Source organism: Mycteria americana, chromosome 3 (assembly GCF_035582795.1).
Source record: "Mycteria americana isolate JAX WOST 10 ecotype Jacksonville Zoo and Gardens chromosome 3, USCA_MyAme_1.0, whole genome shotgun sequence".
Classification (NCBI taxonomy): Eukaryota; Metazoa; Chordata; class Aves; order Ciconiiformes; family Ciconiidae; genus Mycteria; species Mycteria americana.
The window spans coordinates 71686989-71712737 of record NC_134367.1 but is presented as its reverse complement, the minus strand read 5'-3'; the positions used below and the strand labels follow the sequence as shown (position 1 = coordinate 71712737).

Genomic DNA, 25749 nt, shown 5'->3' with positions numbered 1-25749 from the left:
AATAATAAAAATAACCTTTTTTTTAACATAGAATAGCAGAAAGCATCTTCTTGTTTGATTTTCTTTGTGGATAACTTCATACCCTAAAAAAAATCTTTTAGGGGACATCTGACAATCTGCATTGGGCTGGATGGATCACAATCGCCGTAGATTCTGTTTGCTTTTCTTAGTCCCAGGAAGCGGCCCTAGCTTAGAGTTGGGTTTCACTGGTTTGCCACTCATACAGTCACTGGAGCTGTGGTAGCTGCACATGCACTTTGTGCAAAAGTCAAAGCCACAGCTTTCACGATTGCACGTTGCTCTTTGTAGATAGGAGTCATACTTTGCAGGTGAGCCACAGCGATGGCAGACTTTAAGGCTTTCAGTGTTTTTCAAGGTCTTGGCAGCCTGTTGGAAAACGCATATAAAGAAAATCGTAAGTGGAAGGTAAACACACACCCCAAACATTCCCTGATGTTATCCAAGTGCCACAAAACATGTTATAACTTCTCCTACTCTAGAAAGATAAATTACAAGTTTAGCCTAATTCTGGTCCTATCAATTCTGATGGAGATTGAACAGGAATAATCAGTCTATAACTGCAGGTACTCTGGACTGGAATAGAGGTAGCCAATTTAAAATCCTTTAAATTTAAAACTTAAATGACAGACAGACTAAATGCAAAGCAGTATGAAAAACAGCCCTCCTGAATCCTCCAAACCTCATCCGAGGTGGTGATTTAGTTAACTTTAATTTTTAAAAAAAGAAAATAAATCTGAATTCCGTTTAAATAATTAACATTTTTTAAAAGTGAGCAATGTGTCCAGAAATCTCAGCTGTGGGGCACTCTGCTTGACACCCCAAATGGAAGCAACTCCTACTTCTCTCCAATGAATTAATTTTTGACACAAAACCAGATTCACCATTCAAAATCATTCAGCATTAGAAAATTATAGACCTGTATAACACCTTATCTCAGTCAACTGTTATAAGCAAAATGTTTTTATAATCTAAATGTGTGTGTATAGACATATATATATGTTTATCAAGGAAAAAAATTTAGACTGCTACTTCAGTGTACAGTTGAACTTTCAGATTCCTAATGCCACAAAGTGCTGTATAGTAGTATTAGAGCAGCTTGATCATACTTTCCAGTGTGATTATATCTTCTCTTATTGCACCAATTTGCAGAATAAGACTTTTGAGCTCGAGTATAAAAACTTCTTCTAGTTAGGAAAATCTGTTGCTTATTAACAAACTATGACTTTCAATAAACATTTTTAAAAGTCTTATAAGACACTCGCAATGTAGACCTGCACCTATACGTGGGGAAAAAAAAAGCTTAAGAAAAATAACAAGGTAAAGGGAAACTTAGGCTGTTGGCAGCTGTTGACAACTCCAAATGTGTGACACTACAAATATGTAGTTAAAAAAGCTATTTTAATGTCAGATAATTAGTTGGGGAAAAAAAAGTATAGAGTGAACAGGAAAAGCATTCATTTGTTTAATTTTTAAAAATAAGAACTACTTAGTCTTGGTCTTTTTTTTTTTTTAACTGCTCATCAGTGTTGAAACAAAATTGACAGTTTTTGTGGGATTGCTTATCTGGAAGACGTGCGATTCATTATAAGCCCATGGAAACTAAGAGGAAATGACTAAACGTTTTCATGTTTGATCCAAGCCAAAATTTAAGCCAAAAAAAAATCACTACGCCTTTTTGAGGGTACCTAGACACCCAGGAGGGGAAAAAAAATGTCAAACATCCCAGTGTATCAATATTCTCCACTTAGTTTCTGACATTGTCTTAAAATGGGCTCAATAAGCAAAATCTGGCAGCCATACTAATAAGAGTTACAAGCACTTCAAACTGGAGATACTACTTTCAGAAATATGCTTTACAAGCTGATCGTGTGCTGGACAAGTGAGAAATTAAAGATGAATGGAAATCACCAGTTACCTCAGAAAACTCCATGAGCCTGCTGTGATTCTTAGATGCTTTGGATCTGGTGCCCTTTTTATTCAAGTTGTTTGGTGGGGTTGCTTTCTGAATGGAAGCTAAAGCCACTCGGTAGAGAACATACTCCCTTGTTGCAGCATGCTCTGATGTCTTAGTGCCATTCTAACGAAAAGAAAAACAAGAATAAAATTTGAGAAGAGACTTATCTGATACTGACTTTTTGTTTAATAGAAGTCAACAACTTATTTTTGATCCTTCCTCCTGGCTAGAAGGTTTCCAATAGTAAAGCATCATACCAAGTAGTATGCTACTAATTTTACCTTAGCTTTCTCAGTCACTACTGTTATAAATGCATAGAACAGACCCCTAGTTCAGACCATCAAAACCAACCATCTTCTATTATGTAATGCAACTTACTTTCATATTAACACATCATAATTATTTAGGCAGAGCATAGAACCCAGTCACCACAATGTTTTAAAGCACAAAGCAATACTTCTAATTCTTTACGGTGAACAGGGATGCTTGACGTTTTCTTTCTGAGAAGTAAACTCCTCCCACCAATTTTCTAAGTTTGCAGTTCAGATTAAAAAAAAGCATACAATGGCAGGGAGGAAATCAAACTTTATGGGATGAACGTTCAGTAGTGTCCAACTGTTTCATCCCAACAGGCTAGCACCGTAAAACACTACATAAAATTCAAACTAATTTACTATCTTATTCTGTGGCAGATCCTAAGCCTTGTTTCACTGTCTCTCCATCTCTCAAGGAAGAAAAACACCTCTAGTGTTTTAAGAGTCCTGCCTTGGTAAACTGCAATGCTAATACGGTTGGATCTTGTATTTTTCATTTCATAGGACAAATAGGCATTAGGGATAGCACACAGTGCAAAAAGCTTCTCGGTTTTCTGTAGCCAACATGTTGCACTTCAGAGACCGTTGCTAGAAAGTACAAGCAGAGAACCAAGTCGCACAGCCAGCTGAGTGGTTTCTCTCAGTCTCTCTCCCTTCTGGACCAGTGGGGATGCTGAAGTAAGCAAGCCTCTGCTGAGAGCCTCTAGGGCTTGCCCAGAGCTTCTAGTGCTGGAACTGACCCTCTCCTTCCTGCCTTCCTCTGTAACACAGGACACGTGGAAGCTCTTAAGAACATCTGCATCTCTCCTTGGGTAACCTCAGTCAACCTTCCTTGGGCTCCAAAGACAGGGAAGTGACTAGCAACACTTGAGACAGGGCATCCTAGCAGGACAAACTCAGACACGCCAGTGACAATGTTTTCAATCTAAGAAACTCTTCTGTGATCTCTTAAGGCTGGGAGGAGTCCTGGAATAGCAGGAAGACACTGCTGGTTTAGGCTCGAAATATCTAAAAAGTGCGGAAACTTACAGAAAGGTTTTTCACAGCTTTACTATACATTTGGAAAATCCATTTATCTTCTTGTAGAATCTTCTGCCATGTTGTGCTGACTTTGGCAAAACTGCAACGACAATACAAACATATCAGTTACCTCCTAGAAAAGGGGAAAACTTTTTATTTAATAGTGGGAATAACTATGCAATTTTTTTCTTTCATGTAGAAGATGGGATATGTTCACAGTTGTAGTCTTTAATTCGCCTTCTAGGGGAAAGACACATCCTCCATATATATCATGGCTTACATTGACAGTTCATGTTTTAATATATTAATACATAATACTAACCATTGAGTAAATGTCACAAGCCCCGTACCTAAAACATTCTTAAGCCATCTGATTAGGCTGTTTACTTTCCCAAACACAATGAGATCAATATACTTACTTTATTAAATCCATCTCACTGAGATGCCTTAAAATGTTTGCTAATATATGCTTCAGGTTCTTTTGGAAGAGTTCGGCAAGAATGTCTATTCTATCTAATCCCATTTTCTTTCCAATTAGGTTACAAAGTTCAACTTTTCCCCTAAAAACAATTCTGTCTACTGCAGCCCAAGACTTGAGATTTCTTTTACCACTTTTTTTCAAAGTTGAGCAAATCATTTCTTCATAATGGATTACTGGCAACAAAGTCTTCTTTGAGAGCTGTGCTTGGCTTTGGTTCTTCATGAAACAATGCTTTGGTGTGCCACAGAGATTCCCAGCCAATGGTATACTATCCTCATGTTCTATTGCATCAGCATATTGATTGCTTAACATAGAGGAATAACCACTGTCCTCATTAAATTTACTGTTTTCCAGTGCCTCCATTTCGTAGACACCTTCTTCAAGTCTCTGGGTTACTTGTTTGTTTTCTTTGTTATGTACAGGTCTTCCTTCATCTTCAAGATCTAGATTTCTGGTGGCCGCATGGTATGAGTCACTAAGGAGTATTTTCTGATGCTCTTCAGCACAGCTTTTACAGAAGCCTTCCTCATAGGGGCAGGATTCTTCCAGTCTTGTTTTCTCCACAGCAGATTTCAGTGGTGCAAACCCAGCACGGAGAGACGTACAATCAAAATCACATTTCATTTTGAAAGAGTGGTTAAGGTTTGATTTCATTATTTTGTTTGTATCCTGCAAGAAACAAGGACAGTATTACAACACAGCATAAACTGCCTCACAAATTCTTTTTGTTACAAAGAACCGATCATGCCTTCCTTCTGCATCATGAATTTTAAGCTTCTAACTCACGCTCTAGTGTCTAAAACACAGACAACTAGTGGAACTAAGGGTTTGAACAGCCACACATTAAATCTATGCAAGACCTTCTCAAAATTAGAGCTTTACACTGCGTATAACTGGGGCAAGAAAACTGACTGGGTGATTTACTTTGTCACCATTCCACCAGTACACGTTACTTTTAGACCACCAATGCCTCCAGTTCCTGCCCCAAATGCAGCAATATACCCAGGACACTTGCGGTCCCTGCAAGGGACACCAGTGGCAGAGGGTCCCTGAGTGACAGCAGGCCCGTGCAGGGTATAGCCAGGCCAGAGCAGCCTGAAGTTTGCATCCAAGGCCGGAGGCAATGCTGCTGATGCAGCCAGGTATCTGGCATTTTTAAAAGAGGAGGAGGCTGGGTGGCACAGGAAAAGCTTGTGTGCTCACATGCGTGTGTAAGTTACAGAGGAAAGCAGCGGCCCTTAAACAATGGTCAAAGTGAAATAATGGTTACTTACAAGCATGATTTGAAGAGGGCGGGAGGACGATAGATATTATAGGGAAACTGAGCTTTTCTTGCCTTGTTTCTTTCCCCTCCCCCCGAAGTGTGGTGCTATCTATATTAACAATTGGGGGGGATGGGCGAGGGCTGAAGGGGAGAAGGAAGCCATCTCCGTTGTCTTAAATCTAAGGGGAAAATAATTTTCAACATGCTTTGCAATCCGTAGGAAAAATAAGCTCCCCCATTTGAGCAGGTATTTTAAGGGATTTAAGCACTTCCAGCAGTTTTGGAAAAGAGTATTAGAAAAACGTGTTTCGTGAACGTTTCGGAGGAAAAGTCCCTTCTTCGTACCTACGTTTGGTGGAAGAAAGGAGCAAATACGCTTATGGCTTTGTACAGTGTGAACTGGGGGAGATGCAAGCCCTCGCTAAGCCTCCTTCTCCCCTTCCCCCCTCGCCTGCGCGCCGCCAGCGAGCAGAGGAGCTTTTGGGCTGAAACCCTACAGAACGGGGAAAAGCCCTCCCTCCTTCCCCGTGTTTCGGGGAGCCGGGGCAGCCCCGACCCCCCGGCGGAGCGGGCTCAGCCGCGGCCCCCGCGGCGCTGTCAGGCTGCTCCCGCCCCGCGCTCAAGATGGCCCGGGTCGGCGGCAGGTAGACCGGCTCCCAGCCCTGCCGTACCCCGCGGCCCCGGGAACCGCACCCTGCGCCCTCGGGGGTCTCCGCTTTCCCCCGCGCTGGAGGATTCCCCCTAAAATGGTGACTGCGGGGCAGGCAGGAGCGCGCCGGGAGGATGCCCCCCTCCGGCGGCGTGGCCCGGCGGGCGGGAGACAGCGCGGCGCGGCGCCTCCCCGCCCGCCGCTGCCCGCCGGCGGGAGCTGCGCTCCCCACCCCGGCTCGGCCCCGGCCCCGTTAGTGCGCGGCGGGCAGCGGGGCGCGCCCCACACGCGGCCGGTGGCGGGACCGGGGCGCTCCCCGGCCGCCCATGCGCCGCCGTCCCGTCCCGTCCCGTCCCGCCGGCGGGATAGCTGCGGGCCGAGGCTGGGGAGGGCGGCGGGGCCGGGCGGCCGCCGGGAACCCCCGTTCCCGGTCCGCCTGCCGCCCCTCCAGCGCCGCCAGCGCCCCCAGTCCCGCCACCACGTACGCCGGCAGCCGCCGCCGTCCCGGCCACGGAGCCCTCACCGCCGAGTCCCGCTGCCCCGCACCGGCCCTGCCACGGATCCCTCACCGCGGAGCCCCGCTGCCCCGAACCGGCCCTGCCAGAGGGCCCCGCCGGAGAGCCTCGCCGGAGAGCCCCGCCGCCCGCCCGCCGGCCCGCGCTCACCTGCAGGGCTGCGCCGCCGCGGCCGCGGGCAGTGAGTGCGGGGCCGCCCTCGCCGGGTACTTTTAAAAACTTTGAATTTGGTATCCAAAACCGCGCCGGCCAATCGGGCGCCGCCGGCGGGGGCGCCGCGGCCAATGGGAGGCGGGCAGAAGGCGGGGGCCAATCCGAGGCGCCGCGGGCGGAGCCGGCGCTGCTCGCATTTTCCCTCCTCGGCCGGCAAGGAGCGAGCCGAGTGGCGCGGAGGTGGCGCGCGCGCGCTCGCTCCGGGCGGGGCGGGGCGGGGGCGGGGCAAGGGGCGGAGCGCGGGAGACAGGGCTCGGGGCGGGGCGGGGCCGCCAGCCTCTCCCGCCCGGCGGCGTCTCCCGCCCGGCGGCCGGCCCGCCCCTTCCCCCCTTCCTCCCGGGCGCCCTCCGGCCCCCGCCGCCGGACGGAGCTCTCCTCAGCGAGCAACCGGCTTCCGCGCCGCGGGGGTCACGCCCGCCCCAGCGCTGCCTGGCGCCCAAGCGCCTCTGCGTTTGCTTTCATGAACGGATGCGCCTGGGATCTTCCCACCACCCTTGCGCGCTCGGAGTGCACGCTCAAAGCGTGCAAAGCTGCTCTGCCGGGGGAGGGTTTGTTAGGTCTGGCGGTGGATCTTACATCTGGGTTCCTTCCCGTGGAAGAACTGTACTTATTTTAAAGTACGATCAACGTTATTGGTAGTTGGCAGAGTGAGGAGGAGCGCTACCGGGAGCTAAGCAGACTGGACAGCAGTGCGGGGATCCCACCGCTGCTGAAAATGCAATCCTCTCGCAGCTCAGGGAGGTTGCCTTTGCAGTGAGACGACAGACCTTGCATTAAAACGAATATGGAGCAAGAAAGGGACCTCAAGTCTTTACGCAGTAAAGCTTGCCAGGACGGACCAAGGAGGTTCCGCTCCAGACAGCGAAGTCCACCTTGTATGACGCTGTCAGATGCCAGTTTTGGGATACCTCTGTCAGCCTCCCGCCAGAACCACCTGATACCTGGCTTTTCTCACACTGATCAGAGGCTGGCCACTTGCAAGGCAACACCACGTCTAGTGTCTGTTCAGGAGCCAGACAAGAACAGGGAGGCTGCGAGCCAGGCAGGGTCTGGCCAGCCAGGCCACCAGCTGGAACATCAGGGAAGGTCTAGGGTGACAAAGACCTGAGCACTTATGTAAGTCTCATGCAGTAGTCCAGTGCTTAGACCTGGCTGGTGGCCTTTATCTGTTGGGAGGAATATGAAGCTGAAGTTAGAGAGGAGGAATCGCAAACTCCATCCATCACTTGGTGTAAGATAGCCTGGCTTTAAGTGAAGCCAAGACGACTGTCACAAGTGCTCTGTAGTCTTCCATTTACAGTACTGATCTGGTAGGAATAAAGACTTCAGTCCTAGTTTCTGCTCCAATCAATATCCAATTATTTTACACACAAAATGCATCAATGTTTATTTTTACTTTCTCATGTGCCAGTTGGGAGTTGTAAATCTGCTAGTAAATATAGACCTAGGTCTCACACTTACCAACAGGAAATATGTATGCCTCACCTTATGTATACAGGCACTCCTACGTCTGAAGTTAATGTATGCATCTTTAATTAAAAGATTTGGAACTTAATCATAGTTACCATGCAGTATTTCCTAGAAAACAAAACTGATAAATGTATTAAATGATTCTATGCCATTTTTTGACATGCATTGGTTCAAACTGCAATCTCAAATGTAATCAAAGAAGATGATAAACTGATAATAATCAGTTGATTTTTATATAGGATGTTTAAATAATGCATTTCTATATGCTATCTGTAGCAAACTTACTTTGTTCCTATTGTAATTTCCTACACTAATTTTAATTAGAAGTCTGAAAGCAAACACCCCTATATTCATGGTAACGTTTTTCCTTAGATTCCAATTTCTTATTTACTGGTATTTATATTTCAAATACATTCTGTTTGTGTATACACACATGCATAGGTACAATGCATGATGGGATAATATGGCATGGAAGCTGCAGGTTTTGTATTGCTGTATGTATTTGGGATTGTAAAATGTAGTCTAAAATAAAGGTCAAAAGTCTTCTTTACCCACAGATATAAACGTGCACGTATATCAGTAGATTAGAAAGGCAGAAGTTTTACTTTGTTTTCACAGATCTTTCAACTTTCACAGATCAAATGTTTTAGGATGCTGATAAATAAATAGACAAAAACAGTAAGATGCTGTTCATACCATGTAATGTTTAGAAAATCAATAACCTGGAGAGTCAATTAAAAACATAAAGGAGAAATTGAACTGAAGCCAAACGGAGACTAAAATATCAGCCAAACAATATTGTAACAATTCTTCTAACTTTTGACTCAAGAACAGAAACATCCTTTTCAAAAACAATTCATATAACTTGCCACTTGGCTTCCACAGCTTTTTTTTTTTTTTGGAACAAGGGATATTCCTAAACAATTTTTTGTGTTTACGAATAAGGGCCAGAAGGCCGTGAAAACATGAAGGAGACACACTTTGACTCCCTCTCCCATGCCACGTGTAAGTGATTAACAAATATGCAGATTAGCAGTGGGGTCATTTATTTATCACTTTCTTCCAATCACTCAAACAAAATAGGATTTTTTTGTTCTCTCAGGGAAGCTATTTGACACTGTACTGATGTTGAAACTACTGTTTAAATGAAAACTGGAACTAGAAATAGCTCATTTTTTAATGCGTACCTTTTGAGAGTGGTGTATCAGTATCTTCTCAGTGGAGGAAGTTAAAAACTGCAGTTACTTCTGGCCCAGTCAGATTTACTTTTTAAGTGGACTGCTGCAGCAATAATGTCTCATATGAAGGTAATGAAGTCTTTTACTCAGCAAGTAAGGAAACTGTTTATCAGTCATGAGGAAACAAGTTGTGGTGTCTTTCATGATCTGAAAAGCAGTTGCATTTTTTGGGTGGTGCTCCAAGAGGGTCCTTTGCAGACAAATGTCTACTTCTGTTGTAATGGGCTGACAAAGAGCAATGTTCAGGATAGATTCTTTTTTTCATTTTCTGAAATAATTTCCATTAAAGATTCATAATCAGCGTATTCTCTCAGAGTTTGTATCATTTCATCTAGCATTTCTTCGCCTAGCATGAAACACTCGATATGATGCACTGATCTGCTTATCCTGTGGTCAGTAATCCGGTCCTGTGGAAAGTTGTATGTTCTGATCTTCTCCGATCTTCCTTTAGTCCCAATCTATCAAACAAGAAGAATCAGTTTATCATCATTGTCTTTTTATAAAAAGGATGAAATATTGATTACGCATCTAAAGCAAAAGCTTTCTCTTCCTCCCATTATTATCCAAAATCTGTTATAGTTATGTAGTACTCAGACCAGTTCAGTAGTTGTAGTAATTGTTCTCAAGCATGTAAAAGAACAATTTTACGGTATCTTTTTCTAATATTATTCTGGTTCTTCATGCTGTAATCCAGTTTGTTTCACTAGATCTCTAGAATTTACATACTACTGAAATTTTAAGTCTGGTTAATATATGACCTTTATTGCTGAAGGAGAATGTAATTTTTTTGCCTCATGTAAGTCCTTCCTGGGCTCCTGTTCATCTATATTTCCATTTACCCTTTGCAGTTCAACACAGGGGTTACCCCAAGGACGTATGCTTGTAGAGAATTATATCTTTACTAAGTGAAACTTACTTGAATCTTTCGAACACTGTTTCTCGTTTTGGTTTCTTCTTCCAGTTTGGCGTTATATAGTTTAGCACATAGCATTTGCATAGCCTTCTCTTTGTTTCTAATTTGAGATCTTTCTTGCTGACATTCAGACATGATCCCTGCCAAAAATATCATGACATTTAACACTAAACAGTAACACATACTAAAAGGGTTTTGCAATTTCTAGAAGATTTTTATTATGTTACAATAAGCTGTTTCTTTCTTCAATACATATTTTGGACTGGGAATGCAAAAGTCCAGGCTTATTAATGTCTAATGATACATTTTGGGAGAGAAGTGCAGGCTGAGTTGTAAGGTGCTTTAAGCCATAAGACAAGAAATTTAATTCGACATGTTGGACAACAGGTAGGTAATGAAATAAAAGATATGTGATGTGATCTGACTTACAGAAGACACCTTTAATACTTGTAACTTTTGGCCACAGTTCCAGGAAATTTAGGATTTAAGGAGCAGTAAAATACACAAGATAGTGAGTATACAAAATATGATCAGAATATACAAAAGTGGGCACTATTTTCTTAAAAAAAAGGTGTGGTTTCTCCCCCCAAAACATACAATTCAAGTTAAGATGAGAAGTGAACAGCCTAAGAAAGGAGTAGGGAGAAGAAATACAGGAAGAAGACCGCACAAGCTAAGTTGTTATTTGGATTTATATTAAGTAACTCTGGTAAGATTACAGTATGCTTTTATAAGATTACATAGTATTACTTTACAAAAGACTTGTTTACAAACAACTTTTTGGATCGCAATGAAGGTTTATAAAAAGTTAGGATGAGTGAAATGGAAGAAGTAACAGGACAATGGTAAAGAAAGAGAGATCAAGAGGAATGAAGAGTGGAAAGGTGGAATAGGAAAAAGTGAGATATAAAACCTTTATGAACCATCTCTAGTGCATAACCACAAAAAAATCTGCAATACATTTTAAGATTTCTGTAACAAACACTAATAACTGCCTTCAGCAAAAACCAAGATCATTTGCTGGTTTTAGTTTGTGGGGTTTTTTTTCCAAATGTGCAGGCAATCCAAAACTTTTTGAATCTGGAGTACCTTTTTGTCACCATATCTTGAGCAGAATTCCATCCTCTCCACTGTTTACCTTCTGCTTTACTGAGGTGATGCAACAAGTGCAGCATGGATTAACGTCTTCAATAAATATGAAGAAATGGGTGGCAAAAATCTGGATACGTGAAGATAAAGAGCACTCAGGATTACCCTGGGGCTGTAAAGCCTGACTAATGTTTGTGGCAGAGAAGAGGAAAAGTTAAAAAGCAATGAAAGTCAAGGCAGCTGTTGTGGATTGCTCAAAGGGAAGTAAAAAGCTTAGGAATGGCAGTAAAAAAAGATACAATGGCTAAAATCAGGTAGCATTTGAGGGTGTATCTTAACTATCCTACGTTTCCTAACCTGAGCCCTGGGGATGGGCCTCCTAATTATGTGTGTAATCTATGGGAAAGGAACCAGCAGACAAATGGAAACTGGCATCCTGAGTAGACTCTGCAATTAAAAGCAACGTTTTAATATGGAAATAGAGCAATCTCTCTCTCGGAGACTAGTCAAGAAAAAGCAAATCATCAGATTTTAACCTACTCTGTTTTTCAGTTTCTTTTCCATTATTTGACAGCTTAAATATAACTTTTTCATAGAAATTGATCTGGACACTTTTAGAGTGTTATGCTTAATGGCAAAAGGGGTAGCTTACCTACTGAAGCCAGTAGTCTTCACTATTACAAATTGGAGTGGGCACAAGATGGTGCATTTAGAGTACTATCAACACACATGAAAACTATATGAAAACTCTGCTCTATTGTTGTCCAGGTTTGAAAATAAAACCATTGTTTCAAAAGAAATTCTGACAGCAGTTTTGCAATGTACATCTTGTATAAAGGAAAAAATGCAGCACCTGTTGGAATATGAACTATCCGTACAGCACTGTCTGTGGTATTGACATGCTGGCCTCCAGCTCCACTAGCTCGCTTTGTTTCTATCCGTAGATCTTTTGGATTAATTTGCAGTCTCATCTGTCATGGGAGACAGAAAAAAAACCCGAAAAAAAACCAAAAAAGAACACATTTATGTTGTTTCCTTCTAGACAGATGTGAAATATGCATAGTTGGTTTATTTTATAAGGCACATTCAGGCAAGATCAAGCTTATTAAAGTTTATGAGTGGTAGCTCGCATCCACTTATAAACATATTAACAAATCCTTGTAGCCAGATTGGAATGCGACATGATGGAAGCCAGGAAATCAGACAAATAGTAGCTTAAGGTATAACCATCCCTTAGCACTAATCTTCCCCCTCTTCTGAAAGCTCTGCACCCTCTTCCAGCAGAGTTAACCAATATTTGAACTTGACCAGATGGTTTTTAGATAAAATGGAGCATATTCCCTTTGCTGGCTCTGGAATGGGGTGATGGTCTCTGGGAGGAAGGAGCGAGACAACTTCAGGAGAGAATAGGAAGGAGTAACATCTTTGACAATTTTCTAGGTCAACATGAAACAAAGATCAAAACAAAGCTTTAGTTCTTAGCCAGTTGTTTTTAACCAAGCCAAGTATGGCGAGAATGAATTATCAATGATTATTTATGAATATCAAATCTCTATGAGCTCTGTAAACTAATTCAGTCTTTTGTTACTTTGTAAAAAATGTAAAGTTTTCCACAAAACATGCAAGACACAGTCACAGTGAATTTTCAAGTTCTAGTGAAGTAAACTGCCAGTAACTTTGTTGCGATTAGGATTATGAGGAAATCCAGAAATTCTTTATTTCATCCCCCTAGACAAAAATAAAAATAAACAAACAAATATGACTTAGTTTAAAGCTAAGATTAAATAAAAATCATTATGAGAGAATAACAAGAGAGACAGAAAACACTTGCGTATCAGCAATACGAAATGTAAAAACATTGCTCGTGGTAAAGTCCGTTATACTAAAAGATAAATACTACCTCGGTGGGCTGGGGTAATATCGCAACAGTCATTGTGCTGGTGTGAATGCGTCCTTGTTTTTCTGTCTTTGGCACCCGCTGAACACGATGCACTCCGCCTTCAAATTTCATGTACTTGTAAGCCTCAAGACCTGCTATACTGGCAACTGCATGTCTTAGGCCACCTTAAATACAGAAAGAAAACAGTTGTAAAGCTGTAAGGAAAACTGTTGGTACTATGCTGTTATATCTCAAACAGTGTATTTAGACATCGTTGTCATTTGTTTCTTAAAATTATGAATTTACCATTTAAATACTTAGGCAGAATTATACCAAAAATGCAGGAAAACTCTTAAAAACAAAGCCAGACATACATACTCACACACCATCTCAAGTAAAAGACTGCCAAATTCTTTTTTATAGAGTTCAATTTAGTTTTTTTATATACATAGAAAGATTGTCTATGAACCATGTACATACATGTACACATACAATCATAAACCATACTAGAACTCTAACACCAGCAGTAAGTTTACATAAAGATCAGATTTTGAAAGCCACCTTCAGAAACTACATCAATTTTTTTATTGTTAGTTCAGAACCTTATCATTCAATGGGAAAAAATCCCAACTCCTTAACTAAAGGAGGAGTATTATTCACACTCTTCTTATCCATTCTTCTCTATGCATCCTACCCATGTCTCATCTTTGCTCTTTCATTTCCTTTTAATCTTTTGCTCCCTTGGAGCAAGCAGAACTCCAACTCTTACCAATACATCCAGCAAAACATTTGACAGCAATGTACTAAAAACTAGCATTGAACAGCTTGGAACTTGGAAGTAAAGCCAAATACAATCATAGTTTTGTGCCAGAAAGAGTATTGCAAACAATTTGCAAATTGTTGCCATACTAGTTTATGGCATTCTGGCTCTTCCTTGTTTGCTAGTGTGCAAACCCTTAAGTCGTGCCAGTGTAACTGTTTGAAAGGTCAGAGAAGTGATGGCACTTTAAATGAATGTAATTTTTTAGCCGTTTTAGTTTTTAATCCAGCTCAGTTCCCAAATCCCATTCTCAGCACAGTGGATGGTGTGCCAAGGGAATGACTAAAGAAGAGACAGGCAGCCTTGAAAGAGTATTGCTGTTGAAGTCTTGCAACATGAAACCACAGCCGAGGAAAAGAAGAGGCACATACTTCTCAGAAATACTATTTTAGGGTATCTCTAGACTAAGGAAATCAACCATAGGGACAAGATAGCAGCTTTTTAAAAAAGGAAAATGAAGACAACGTAGAATCTGAAAATGCCCTGCAGAGCAGGAAAAAATCATCAGCTAGAACGCAGGACACATTTTTCACCTCCACGGAGAAGGTTTGCAAATGTTTTTATTCTACAGAAATTTAACATTCCCTCATAACTTTACTAAAACATATTTCCTTTTACAGTCACATTTGTGGAAAATAGTATAAACGGCCTCTTCCTCTCTCTTTCATCTCATTTTTGTCCAACTTTTAGAATTTTTCTCCCACTTGCACAAATCTGTACCACTTCGATTCAAATGCACTGTTCAACATACCTAGTGCTTCACTGATTTAATTTATAGTCATTATCTACTATCAATTCTGTAAGATAAATCCATCATGTTTAGAATAAATCTGACCATAAAGCATGTAGTTTAACAAATAAGAATATCTGTCAAAATCTTCAGTTTAGATCAGTAAGTTTCATTCTAACAGGTAGTGTGAAATCTTTCTACTGCTCCACAAATGCTATTCAAATGAACAAAAGACGACTTCTTTACTCTAAAAGAATATTATATAACCTAAAATAATTAATATAGTTGAGTAATAAAACTTTCTTACTCCTTTACATATAAAAGCAAGTACTAAAAAAATCATAAGCAACATCTGCACATGAGGAAGAAGCCAGGCTACGTCAGGAGTAAAAATCATGTGAATGTCCACAAGGCTACGGCACTACTGACAAGTATTAATTATGTGATAAGCAGTTCATTGCAAAAGCTAATGTTCTGTCTTTTCTCCCTCACTTCTCTGGCATTAATATATATACCACGGGTACAGTCTGTCTATTTCAGCTGCAGCCACATCTGTGACACGTTCAAGAGAATTTAAGTTTGTAGTGATAACAGTGTGCCTGTGGTGCTTAGCATGAGATGACCAAGAAACTGGTTCAAAAGACAGGTATTTAGGTCATACTGCTTCAAATCAACTATTACCAACACAAGTTTAATATGAAATGGAGCCAAATCCAATGAAATTTCAACAAACCCTTTACCCTGGCACACATGTCATAGGCCTGTCAAATACATGTAGCTCTTACTAACTATATGCTTGCCCCTTTCAATTAAAATGTCCCTCTCTATCCTGAAAGCTGATGTGCTCAGAACAAGAGTGTGAGTTTGCACTCGTTTTTTATGTGGCATCTTATATCCAGATTGAAATAAAGTCCCATATCTGTGTCTCTGCCTGCCACGATAGGGTGAGAGGCAGTGGATAAATAATGACACGTGGGTTTGTGCTTTAACGTGCGCGCTAAATCTTGAACGTGCTATTTTTGCACAGTGGCATCCCTTGGGGTAGGTCAATAAAGTCAGTTAAGAGTGGACTGAAACCAATCCTTAATTGCAGCTTTATTTAACATTCACCTTGTTCACACATGCTCACATTCAGGTTTCAGCTGAATTCTGGAGCTCTCTGAAATGAGGGAGTTTGACATTTTCATGTAGGACCTTGCTTTTGCTCATGCAGTCCATAAAAATGGAGTGTGGATGGGATGCAAGAGCCTAGTGTCACCAGCAAGCATCCTTAATTCCATTCTGACTCAGCATAGCACAGACACTTTGAACCTGAGGGTTCAAACATGCCTTTCGGTACCAGTACCATCTATAGTCCTCCTACCTCCCAATTTATTTATAGCTCCTCAGTTTTGATAATATGTGGTCATGCAAGTAAGATCAGAACATACACTGCAAGAGGCTGACAAAGGCTAGGGCTGCCTTTATTTTTCTCTAGATTTACATCCTACCTTCCTAAACATTAATTTCAGTGCACAGGCAAGCCCTCAGCAAGACAAAAGAGTTTAAAATAAATATATATCCATTGAAAACCTAGCAGTTTCAAAGAGAAAATACAGCTAGATGTATACTAGGTTAATGTATTACTTCAATTTCCCATTTAAGGCATTAAAGAGAATGCCTCTGAGGGTGTGGGCTCCTTGTCCAAGGACTGAGCTTTCACCAGAAGGGTAGTCAAGCTCAACTCCCTTTCTCTTCCAATCCCCGAACTGCAAGTTGAGTCAGACCTGACTTCAAACTATCCAACAGAGAGTTTTTAGGCCAAATCAGTGCATTGATCCAATTAGCACTGTGGCCTCCAAATTGCTAAAGCTGAGAGGGAGAAGGAACATACGGCGGGCAGCTGGCTGGAAGGTGGGACAGCCCTTGTTTAAGCTGACTGTGAAACTGTGCTCTGAAGGTGAATGTGACTGCTGGGGTTTACCCCATCTAAGTCTTGCCTCAATGGAAAGGGCAACTCTCGTCTCCCCCTAGTATATGAAATAAAGAAGGCCCAGACCCTTCCCCCATTCTGTTTACACCCATTTAACCTGCACCCTGTTTATTCCATTTACTTTAAAAAAAAAAAAGTTAATAGATTTCTGTCATCTTTGAAGGCTGAACTGGCTCAGCTCCTGGCAAAGCATTTGCCTGGTCATGAACGGGGATAAACATGACCTTCCTCTTTCAGCAACAAGCTGCACTGTAACGTGAAGCTTCTTCTTGTCCCTACCTTCACTTGAACTGTGCAAACAGTTTACTTGGCAAATGACCTCTTGACCATAAAAAAGTTTATTAATAGTAACAAATCTAGATAATAGACAATACTGAATTAAAGTGTCATTAAATTAAAAAATGTATATCAATTGAATCAACAACAGCCACTCTAGAAGGAGATTCTGATACTGTGAAAACCCGAGTTCATGTTCATCAACTTGAAACAAGTCACCTGAAGAAAGTTATTCAAACATTTTGTAGATATAACACCTTTTAAAATCAAATTCTATTAAAGCTTTTAAGAGCCCAGAAGTGTAAGTGAAATCCATAGTAAGTTAAATTGTATCTGCATATCTGAAAGGTGAAGACACGGGCCTTCCTGTTTTGAAGTGTCAATACTGACAACAAATCAAGCCTGTACCTAGATTTTCAAGTTCCCAGTTTGTGATGTCTGACTGTACTTCTTCCATGGAGTCCAATTTTTGAACCTTCTTTTAATCCCTCAACATATAACAGTGAATCTAAACCTGTACTTATGGCACAGAAAGACCCTCATTAGAAGGGGAAAGTAGCTCACTGACATGAGAAGCTCAATTAGGAGAGTTGTGGATATCTATTTTTTGTGAATTTCTACACGGTTGAAACAAAGGGTTCAAGATACTTGAAAATATCCTTGAGTCCAAAATGTGGTGTAAGTAAACAGAAGAAGTGTTAGAAGATGCTTCACATTTCTCAAAGCTTGCTAAAAATCTCTCTGCAATTATATTGTGTTGACTGAAAAAAGATTAGAGTTTTTCTGACAGATTGCATATCCTAACATCCCAGCTTTTCTCATTTCTTCTTCAAAGTTTCACTAAAAAAGAAAAAAAATGCTGATGAAAGTATGAATACAGGTACATTTTCACAACCAATCTGAGCTAGGAGCAATAAGCTGCACAAGTGCCCATCTACTGATCCACACCCACTATGATCTATACATTACTTTCACAGCAATATGTAAGCAAAATGTGCTAGCTTTACTCACAACAGCATGGATAACACTAAGCCTGCAGATCTGTTAACACAGACAGACTTAGCAAATTTAGCTTGCTGAGAAACGTGGCTAGCAATCTGTCAATCAACAACCGAAATCCCTGCCACTGGTTGGGCATGTTTTGGATTGCAGTTTCACAGTTGGCTTAAGCTGACTGAACCTCTTGCTGCTGGAAGGAGGTCCTGGTTTTCTCACTGCCACCACCAGCAGCCACAAACTTCTGCCTCTACTGCCCCCATGAGCATTTCTCCTCTTCTCTTGTGCTGGATTACCTGAAAACTAATTGTGGGGGGTTTTTTTGTGCTATTTTTCAGTTGGATTGACTTTGTGATGAGACTCTACAAAGATGCATAATCACAAGTGCCAATGCAAAGAAGTCAGCAGCAACACAGAGACAGCAGCCTGATCTTTGTGAAACAACTTTACACACTAACTGGATTAAGCTAAAATTAACTAACATGTGCCACTGCCTCAGTTTGTTGTGTAAACCTATCAATCCTCATCTTTGCAAAGACTCTGTTCCAGGAGATGCAGTGAATCAACTCCACAGCTCATCATCACCAGAAGATCCAGTTTTTCCACCTCCTTGCATTCAGCCCCATGCTGCTGCTTGTCTTATGCTAGCTCTAAGGCTCATAAGAACTGATTTAACACATTAACTAGGCAAAAAAACTATCCCAGTTGTAAAAAGCAAAGTCTTTGCCAGTTTAAGTGAAAGGACATCAAAACAGACAAAAAGGTAGGACTGCTCAGACAGGCAGAGAGGCAGTAAGGAAGAGGGGAGAATGGAGAAACATCTCCTTTTACTGGCATCAAGCTGTTAAACTGATTACCTGTGAAATTTTAGTTGACGACTTTCATAAATGATTAGATCTCTTATCTCTCCTCTCAAAGTCTCAACAATTCCCCCACTTTGCTCATCCATTAGCTGTTACAGATGAGGTATATCCAAACATCCCATTTCCTTATATAAATCCTCAGATGAGATTATTTCAGATAAATTCAAGATGTTTTAGATTAAACTTCAAGAGTAGTTTTAATTATACTAGTCCCTCTCTGCCAAGGGATCCATAATAATAAACAGACTTTAAATCTGCCACCAAACTGATCCATAAACATTAGAAACATTAAGTAACTAAGTAGAACAGCATATCCAAATAAAAAGTATAGGTAATCTGTATTTGTAAAAAAATAAAGCTAAAACAACATATCTGCATCACTGTGAGTTTTCTTCCACCAAGAACTTAGTTTCATTTCTACTTTTTGAAACTACTGAAAGACAAGTTTTATTTTTTAGCACATTATTATTTTAATAGTACTTCTGAAATGGAACTTCATTCTCAAATACAGAAGCTGAGAAAAACTGTACTCAGACATTCAAACGATATTCTCCTTCTAAAATTAAGTTAGTGCAAATTAGGTTCCTGTAGTCAGGAAATTCAAGCGTCATATGAATGAGTGTTTCAACTTTAATTAAAAAGCTACAAACATTAAGTATTTTCATTACTGACCTATTTCACTGGGAAAGTATTCTAATATTTCAAATTTCCACTTTTTATAGGCAGCATATCGTTGATACATATCAAATATCTCCGAGGTGAACAGCATGGCTTCCTGCCCTCCAACTCCAGCGGTTACTTCCATGACAAGATCACTCTTGTCTGTTTCTTCTGAAGGAATCAAAAGCAACACTATCTGCGAATACAAAAACACCCAGCTAAGACTTCCCTCTGACACTGCTATCCACAACCGAGACATTTTATACAATGCCAGACAAGTCTGTAATTGATCTAGGCTGTGTTCTCCTGCACTAACTCCTTGGTTGCCCAGCGGACAGGCTTCTCATGCCTCTTGCAGTGAAGCAGCAGCAGTCAGGAAGAGATGGGGGGGACGCTGCATTGCAGGAAGGCTCCCTGTGTCTGTTCACAGTCACAGGAGCTACATAGGTCTCTCAAGACCTACAAAACTCACAGAAGTTTTCACCCATCAGGAGCACTGCGACGTGTGGACACCACAGGATACATGCCGGTTCTTGCAAGACAACTGAATGTCTCCCTTCCCATCAGAGTCCCTTTTAACCTGGTCTCAACTGCAGAGCTAAGAAGGTAGGGATGTTCAGGAGGACAGTCCTTCAACAACAACTCAGACGCATTAGTCATTTGTTTATTTAAAAAGAGAGAGCCAGCCTTATATTGATCTGTAGAAGAAAGATACACTAGAAACAAAAAAACGTATCACAATTTTGCAGGCTGGATCAAAACTCTGGATGATTTGCAAATGCTTTTCAGTCATCTTCCTTTACTAGCATTAGATGATGTTTCTTTCCACAGATTTCTCCTTCTTCTTTTGGCAAAATCATATGTATTTACAGAAATATTTATAAAGTGACTGTTGTATTGTTGTGGAAGGAATAAAGAATGTGACAATACCAGCTTCTACTTCACCAGTAACATCAAGAATATGTAACAGTTTGTGTATGTACAGATCGTTATTTTTATGTTAAATAACATAGATACTATGTAGATCCTATATAAGGTAGCAGTCTAAAGTAGCTACATAGTATTACACTATTTTTTTAAAAACCACTAGTGTGTCTGATACTATAAAAGTTTAATGTTTCCAATAGATAAAAAGCTAGGCATCCATAAAGATACACCCAGACAAGACAAACTATAGCACCTACTTACAAGGACGTATTGATTCAAACACTTTCAGATACAAGTAGGCACTTACTTGCAGGTGTCTCTATACCATCTGCATTTTTCATTTTCCTTAGCAAACAGACAGTAGTTGAGGAGTATAATTGGCAGGGAGGGGAAAAGGAGAAGAGTTTATCATATACATCTTATTTTGATGAGAAGACAATTTGGCTTCGTTAATTTAAGAATGGCAAGGAAATAGAGGCTTTTAAAGGGGACCTAACCTGCTGTTTCAGTTCAGCTATCTCTTCTTCACAGGAGGCTATTTCCCTTTCTGCAAGCTTCCGGAAATCTTCGCTCTCATCTGGAATATATGAATACAGTTAATCCTCAGATTTATATCAGTGCCACTCTCAGAAAACCTTCTGAAAAATAACTACATGAAGAACTTGCTCTACAGGAAAAAAAAAACCCACCACACATATATCCCCCAACACACTAAACCTGTGAGAAAATGAGATTAATAATACGATCTGTAACAAAGACACATAGTACACATTAAGAGTGTTTTCTGATATTGTTCAGGTATGAGACATGGGAAAATCTGAAATACAAGAAGTTCCACTTAAACATTAAAAAAACCCCCAAAAACAAAACCAAAAAAACCCCCAACCCAACCAAAGAAACAACAATTTTTGTGCTGGCGGTCAAACAGTGGCACAGGCTGCCCAGAGAGGTTGTGGAGTCTCCATCCTGGGAAATATTCAAACCCTGAGCGACCTGGTACAGGTGACCCTGCTTGAGCAGGGGGTTGGACTGGATGATCTCCAGAGGTCCCTTCCCACCTCAGCCATTCTGTGATTCTAAGAAATGACTTTCTGTATTTCAATGTGACAGGAACATCAAGGATTTAAAGAGCACAGCAGCCCCACAATTGACACTCTTCATTAAAAGGACTATTACCCCTATCATTGTATGCAAAAATTTGAGGATAGTAGTAGTAATTTCAAGTATTTTATCTCTGTCAATTTATTCCAGAACAGCTGCAAAACTTCTAACACATCACTAAAAACAAAGGTATGGAAGAACACTTGCATAGTAAGAGGAACTTGTAATTTTAAAGTGTTACTTGACTGATCAACATTCATGTTTTACAATTAAGACTTGTTTTCAACATCTTAAGCAGCCTCTGATCCACACTGATTCAGCTCACTCGCCAAGAAGAAAAAAATATTACCCCACAAAGGAGAAAATGATACACACAATGAAAAAGGGGAACTGGGGCAGGCACAGGGACATATAACTGCACAGTCAGCAGCAAGAGAAGAAAAAGAAAGATGCTAGACCTCTTTTTTCTGTGTACAGAAAGCTTTTAAATGCGTTCAGCTGAGACGGGAGGTACACTCTTACAATAAAGCCACACCTTTTCAGCATTTAGTCAGTAGCACAATTTTAAATGAAACTTTTTGACTTTACAATTTAGGTTTAATATTGGTGAATTAACCCCCCCCGCCAATCACTTCTGTAAGAAGGAAACTAAAAAGATAATAATGCATAAATTGGTTTAAACAACAAGCGTGCTTTAACTCCAGCTGGCTAAGAGCACGCATGGTTGACTACCTGACTAACTGTAACTCTTTAAACATGTAAGCTTGATCATCTCCAACTATCTACATTTCTTTACAGTAACTACTGACAGATCAAGGGCTACTCATTAAGGCCATCGGAAGGAAGGATAAGAATTAAGGAATTACAAATCTACTAGAGTCAAACCAGCCATTGATAATGCAATTATTATGCAATTAAGAAATAATCTAATATAACAATTAATAGCGATTGCATACTTTAAGATGCAAATGTAATATAGGCTCTAATATCAGTTTAAAACAACATATACAAATATTTTTGAGGATGAACTACAGGAGTGCGCAAAGTTACTGACTAAGCCCTTGTGATCACTCCACTTTGCTGAAGTTCTAAGCCTGGTTTTGATGACACTGGCTTCTTCAGCAGGTTCTGAAAGGAGAAAAAAAGACCTTCCATTCCATTTCATTCAGTTAGTTTGGGTCAATGATTAGTTTGTTCAAAAGAAACATTTCTCCTTTTTCAATCTGAGGTGGGAGAAAATAAATAGGGGAAAAAAAAAAAAGATCGTTTGCTTTTAGACAGTGTTTGCCATGTCCATTAGTCAGAATAACTGACTATAGTTAACACTACTTTGCTAAATACTGATTAATCAAAAGTAAGTATTAATTGATCATAGAATGGTTTGGGTTGGAAGGGACCTTTACAGGTCATCTAGTCCAACCCCCGTGCCATGGGCAGGGGCATCTTCAACTAGATCAGGTTGCTCAGAGCCCCATCCAGCCTGACCTTGAATGTTTCCAGGGATGGGGCATCCACTGCCTCTCTGGGCAACCTGTTCCAGTGCCTCACCACCCTCACTGTAAACAATTTCTTTCTTAAATCCAGTCTAAGATCCCTATGATCTAGGGAACGTTTCATGATCTAGTGAATGTTTACTGATCTTGAAGTACTCCTTTTCTGCATTTTGGTTTCTAACCGTGATCAAAATGAAGTTTGATTCAGGGTGAAAAATATTAACTATCTGACAACACGACAGTGCGCAGCCACTAACGCAATGCAAAGCTACGTCACAGCCTGGAGGCTGCACAAACAGACGCGAAGGCCTACGGCTGCTGAAACGGATGCAGGCAGGCGGACCGGTCTGTCCTGACAGCAAGAAAAAAACCCACAAAAAAAAGTTAAAAGCTTTCTATCGCTAATTATCTTTATTTTATACGAAACAGATGCTATCACGCTGCTCTTCCTTCAAGTATCAGCGGCTCCCACGCCCGTGGATGATCCTTACCCACTCACCCACCCCTCGCTTGTACCCTGACCTCTGCTCAGGCTTGTTTGCTCTCGGCAAGGGAAGGCAAGAGGAAACTGCCCCGCTCTTCCCTGCCCGACAGGTCTGGAACCCTCCCCGCGCCTCACCGCTCTCCCGCCACCGGGGCGCGCCCCCGTCCGCGTCCGCGCCCCCGTCCGCGCCCCCACCCCCGCCGGCACGTGCCGCGCCTCCCGCACAGGCAGCCGGCAGCCTCACCGCCGCGCGGCGCCACGTGGCCGCCTCCGCCCGCCCCCTTGGGGCGCTCCCCCAATCGCGTCGGCATATGCAAATCGACCGCCCCCCCCGCCCGCCAGGGGGCGCCGTGGGCCGCCCCGCCCGCACCTTGCCGCGCCAGCTCCCGAGTGTCGCGCAGCTCCTGCTCCTTGTCGCGCAGCCGCTGGATCCGCGCCGCCAGCTCCGGCCCCGCCCCGCCCCGCGCCCGCGCCTCCAGCAGGCTCCGTAAGGAGGGGGCGGCGAACAGCTCGTCTAAGCCGGGCCGGGCGCTCAGCCCGCGGCGCGGCTGCAGCGGGCATGTCCCCGCCGCGCTGCCCCCGACCGGCGCTGCTCGGAGGCTCCGCGGGGGCAGCCCGGCGGCACGGCAGCGTTGCGCCGCGCGGAGCGCTCGCGAGAGCAGCCGCATGCCCGGCGGGGGCGGGAGCTCGGGCGCCCTTTCCTCGCCAGCCCTGCCCGTGCCGGAGACACCCGAACGCGCTCGGCCGCCTCCCTTCCGGGTTTCCGGAAGCTGCCGAAGAAGCTCGGCGCTGATTTCGGGCGCACTCGGAAATTATCGGGGCTCCGCTGGCGGAAACGGACGAAGGGGTTCGGCTCCCTTCGGTTCGCGGGGCTGTGCCCTGGGGCGGGCGCGCTCTGATTGGCCGGCGCTGGCAGGGCGGGGGGCCAAGGGGTGGGGCCCGGCGGCAGCGGGGCTCTACGGGCGAGCCGCAGGCGCGGTGCCGTGCGCAGCCCGGTGCCTCCCTGCAGGGCGCAGGGCCTCCTGCCGGCACGGGGGGTGGCAGTTGGGCGGCTTTTTATTTGTTCTGACGGGAAAAAAAGCCCCCAGACCTCGCCAGATCCTCCATACCACAAGTTTAAAGCAGCGTAAGAGCCCGCGGGGGTGCTGAGGTTTTCCCTGGGGAGGTTTAGTGTCCTCCCACACCGCGGCCAGCCTCCGAGGCTGCTCGTGTGGAAGGGGAGGCGGGAAGTTTCAGCTGGGGATTTGGATACTCAGGTTACTCTAACAGATCTCTTCCTCTCACTCCAGAAGAAAATTTCGGAATTAAAATACCCTGAGGAGGAGGGGGAAGCTGCAAATACTTGTGGAAGGATACCTCCACTGTAAAAGCAGGTGCAAAATTAGGCATTTACAGGAGAAGAAATGCATTGTCAGAAGAAGAAAAAAAGGCAGTTGAAAGAGCCTTTACGGCAGAGATTAGTGGTGAGACTGAAGGGCTCAAAATACAGATCTGAGTACGGTGTCTTACGTCAAAGTTTTAAACCGGAAGGCAGCGAAGATGCAGTCATTTAATAAATGTGATGGATGTTGTGGGATGATCTTGAGAAATCCCCTCTGGTATGCAGACAAGGTGGCATAGTAACCTTGTTTTAGATAGCCTCGTTAATAAGATTCTTGGCTAAACTCAAAACAGTTTGAAAGATATACTTTATTATAAAAATGTGCAACTATCCATAAAACTTTATTAGGCAGTATTTTATATTACAGTCATTGGAGGAGTCAAAGTCAGGTCTCTGCTGTTCTGTCCCTGTTCATCGCTTAACAGGACTAGGTAATCATACTTTACAACTAATTACACTGGTGGAATAACAGTAACTTCCATGTGATACATTAGTAAATTGCTACTTTCATGAATGTAATAACAAAAGCAAGAGTAATGCTTGCGCACTTAAGCAGTTCTGGTAGTCAGAAATGAAAACTTGCAAGTTTTGTTCCATTGGGAGATCCAAAGGCAATATGGTCAACGTGAGAATTTGTTATTCTGAATATTAAACATTAAAATGAATGGTTGGGTAAAAACATTTTCCTGTGATTGTAAATGCACCCCTTTGAATAAGGATTATTGGCAAAATACACTGTAACAATAATTTATAAATAAAATCACACTCCAAGAGCTTTGTGGAGAATGTACAGTCTGTGCAGCTAATCTGGTGCTGATAAACAGCCCAGGCCATTGCTTACGAAATCTCATCCACCAAAAGCTTCCCTTGCGCTCACTGCTGCCTGCCTGTGAAGCTCCCTGAAGCCTTCTTTCAGAAGGGTAAAAGAAAAACGATCAAATTCCTGCTTTCAATAAACCAAATATTTTGGTGTTCTGTAATAATGAATGAAATTATGAGTCTTAACAGCTGTGTGAACCCTGCTTG

The 25749-nt window shown here is 42.4% G+C and overlaps 2 protein-coding genes across 4 annotated transcripts; both read right to left on the bottom strand.

Annotated features, from left to right (window-relative positions):
* Positions 1–5: 5 nt before the first annotated feature.
* FBXO5 (F-box protein 5) lies at positions 6–6500 on the bottom strand. Its single transcript, XM_075498965.1, has 5 exons — positions 6369–6500; positions 3729–4459; positions 3319–3409; positions 1937–2098; positions 6–387 (listed from the first exon to the last, which is right to left on the bottom strand). The coding sequence occupies exons 2-5, from the start codon at positions 4442–4444 to the stop codon at positions 136–138; spliced, it is 1221 nt and encodes a 406-aa protein (XP_075355080.1). The 5' UTR covers positions 4445–4459; positions 6369–6500; the 3' UTR covers positions 6–135.
* A 198-nt stretch (positions 6501–6698) lies between these two features.
* On the bottom strand, positions 6699–24193 carry MTRF1L (mitochondrial translation release factor 1 like). 3 transcript variants are annotated; one of them, XR_012775293.1, is made up of 8 exons: positions 23713–24193; positions 20762–20841; positions 19350–19533; positions 13042–13205; positions 11995–12112; positions 10056–10192; positions 9089–9597; positions 6699–7597 (listed from the first exon to the last, which is right to left on the bottom strand). XR_012775293.1 is itself a non-coding variant. In XM_075498967.1 (7 exons), the coding sequence occupies exons 3-7, from the start codon at positions 19480–19482 to the stop codon at positions 9382–9384; spliced, it is 768 nt and encodes a 255-aa protein (XP_075355082.1). In that variant the 5' UTR covers positions 19483–19533; positions 20762–20841; positions 22420–22474; the 3' UTR covers positions 7814–9381. The 3 variants fall into 3 exon arrangements, 2 of the variants coding, with proteins under 2 accessions (XP_075355082.1, XP_075355081.1); XM_075498967.1 differs by lacking the exons at positions 6699–7597; positions 23713–24193 and adding an exon at positions 22420–22474 and having other exon boundaries at positions 7814–9597; XM_075498966.1 differs by lacking the exon at positions 6699–7597 and having other exon boundaries at positions 7817–9597.
* Positions 24194–25749: the final 1556 nt, after the last annotated feature.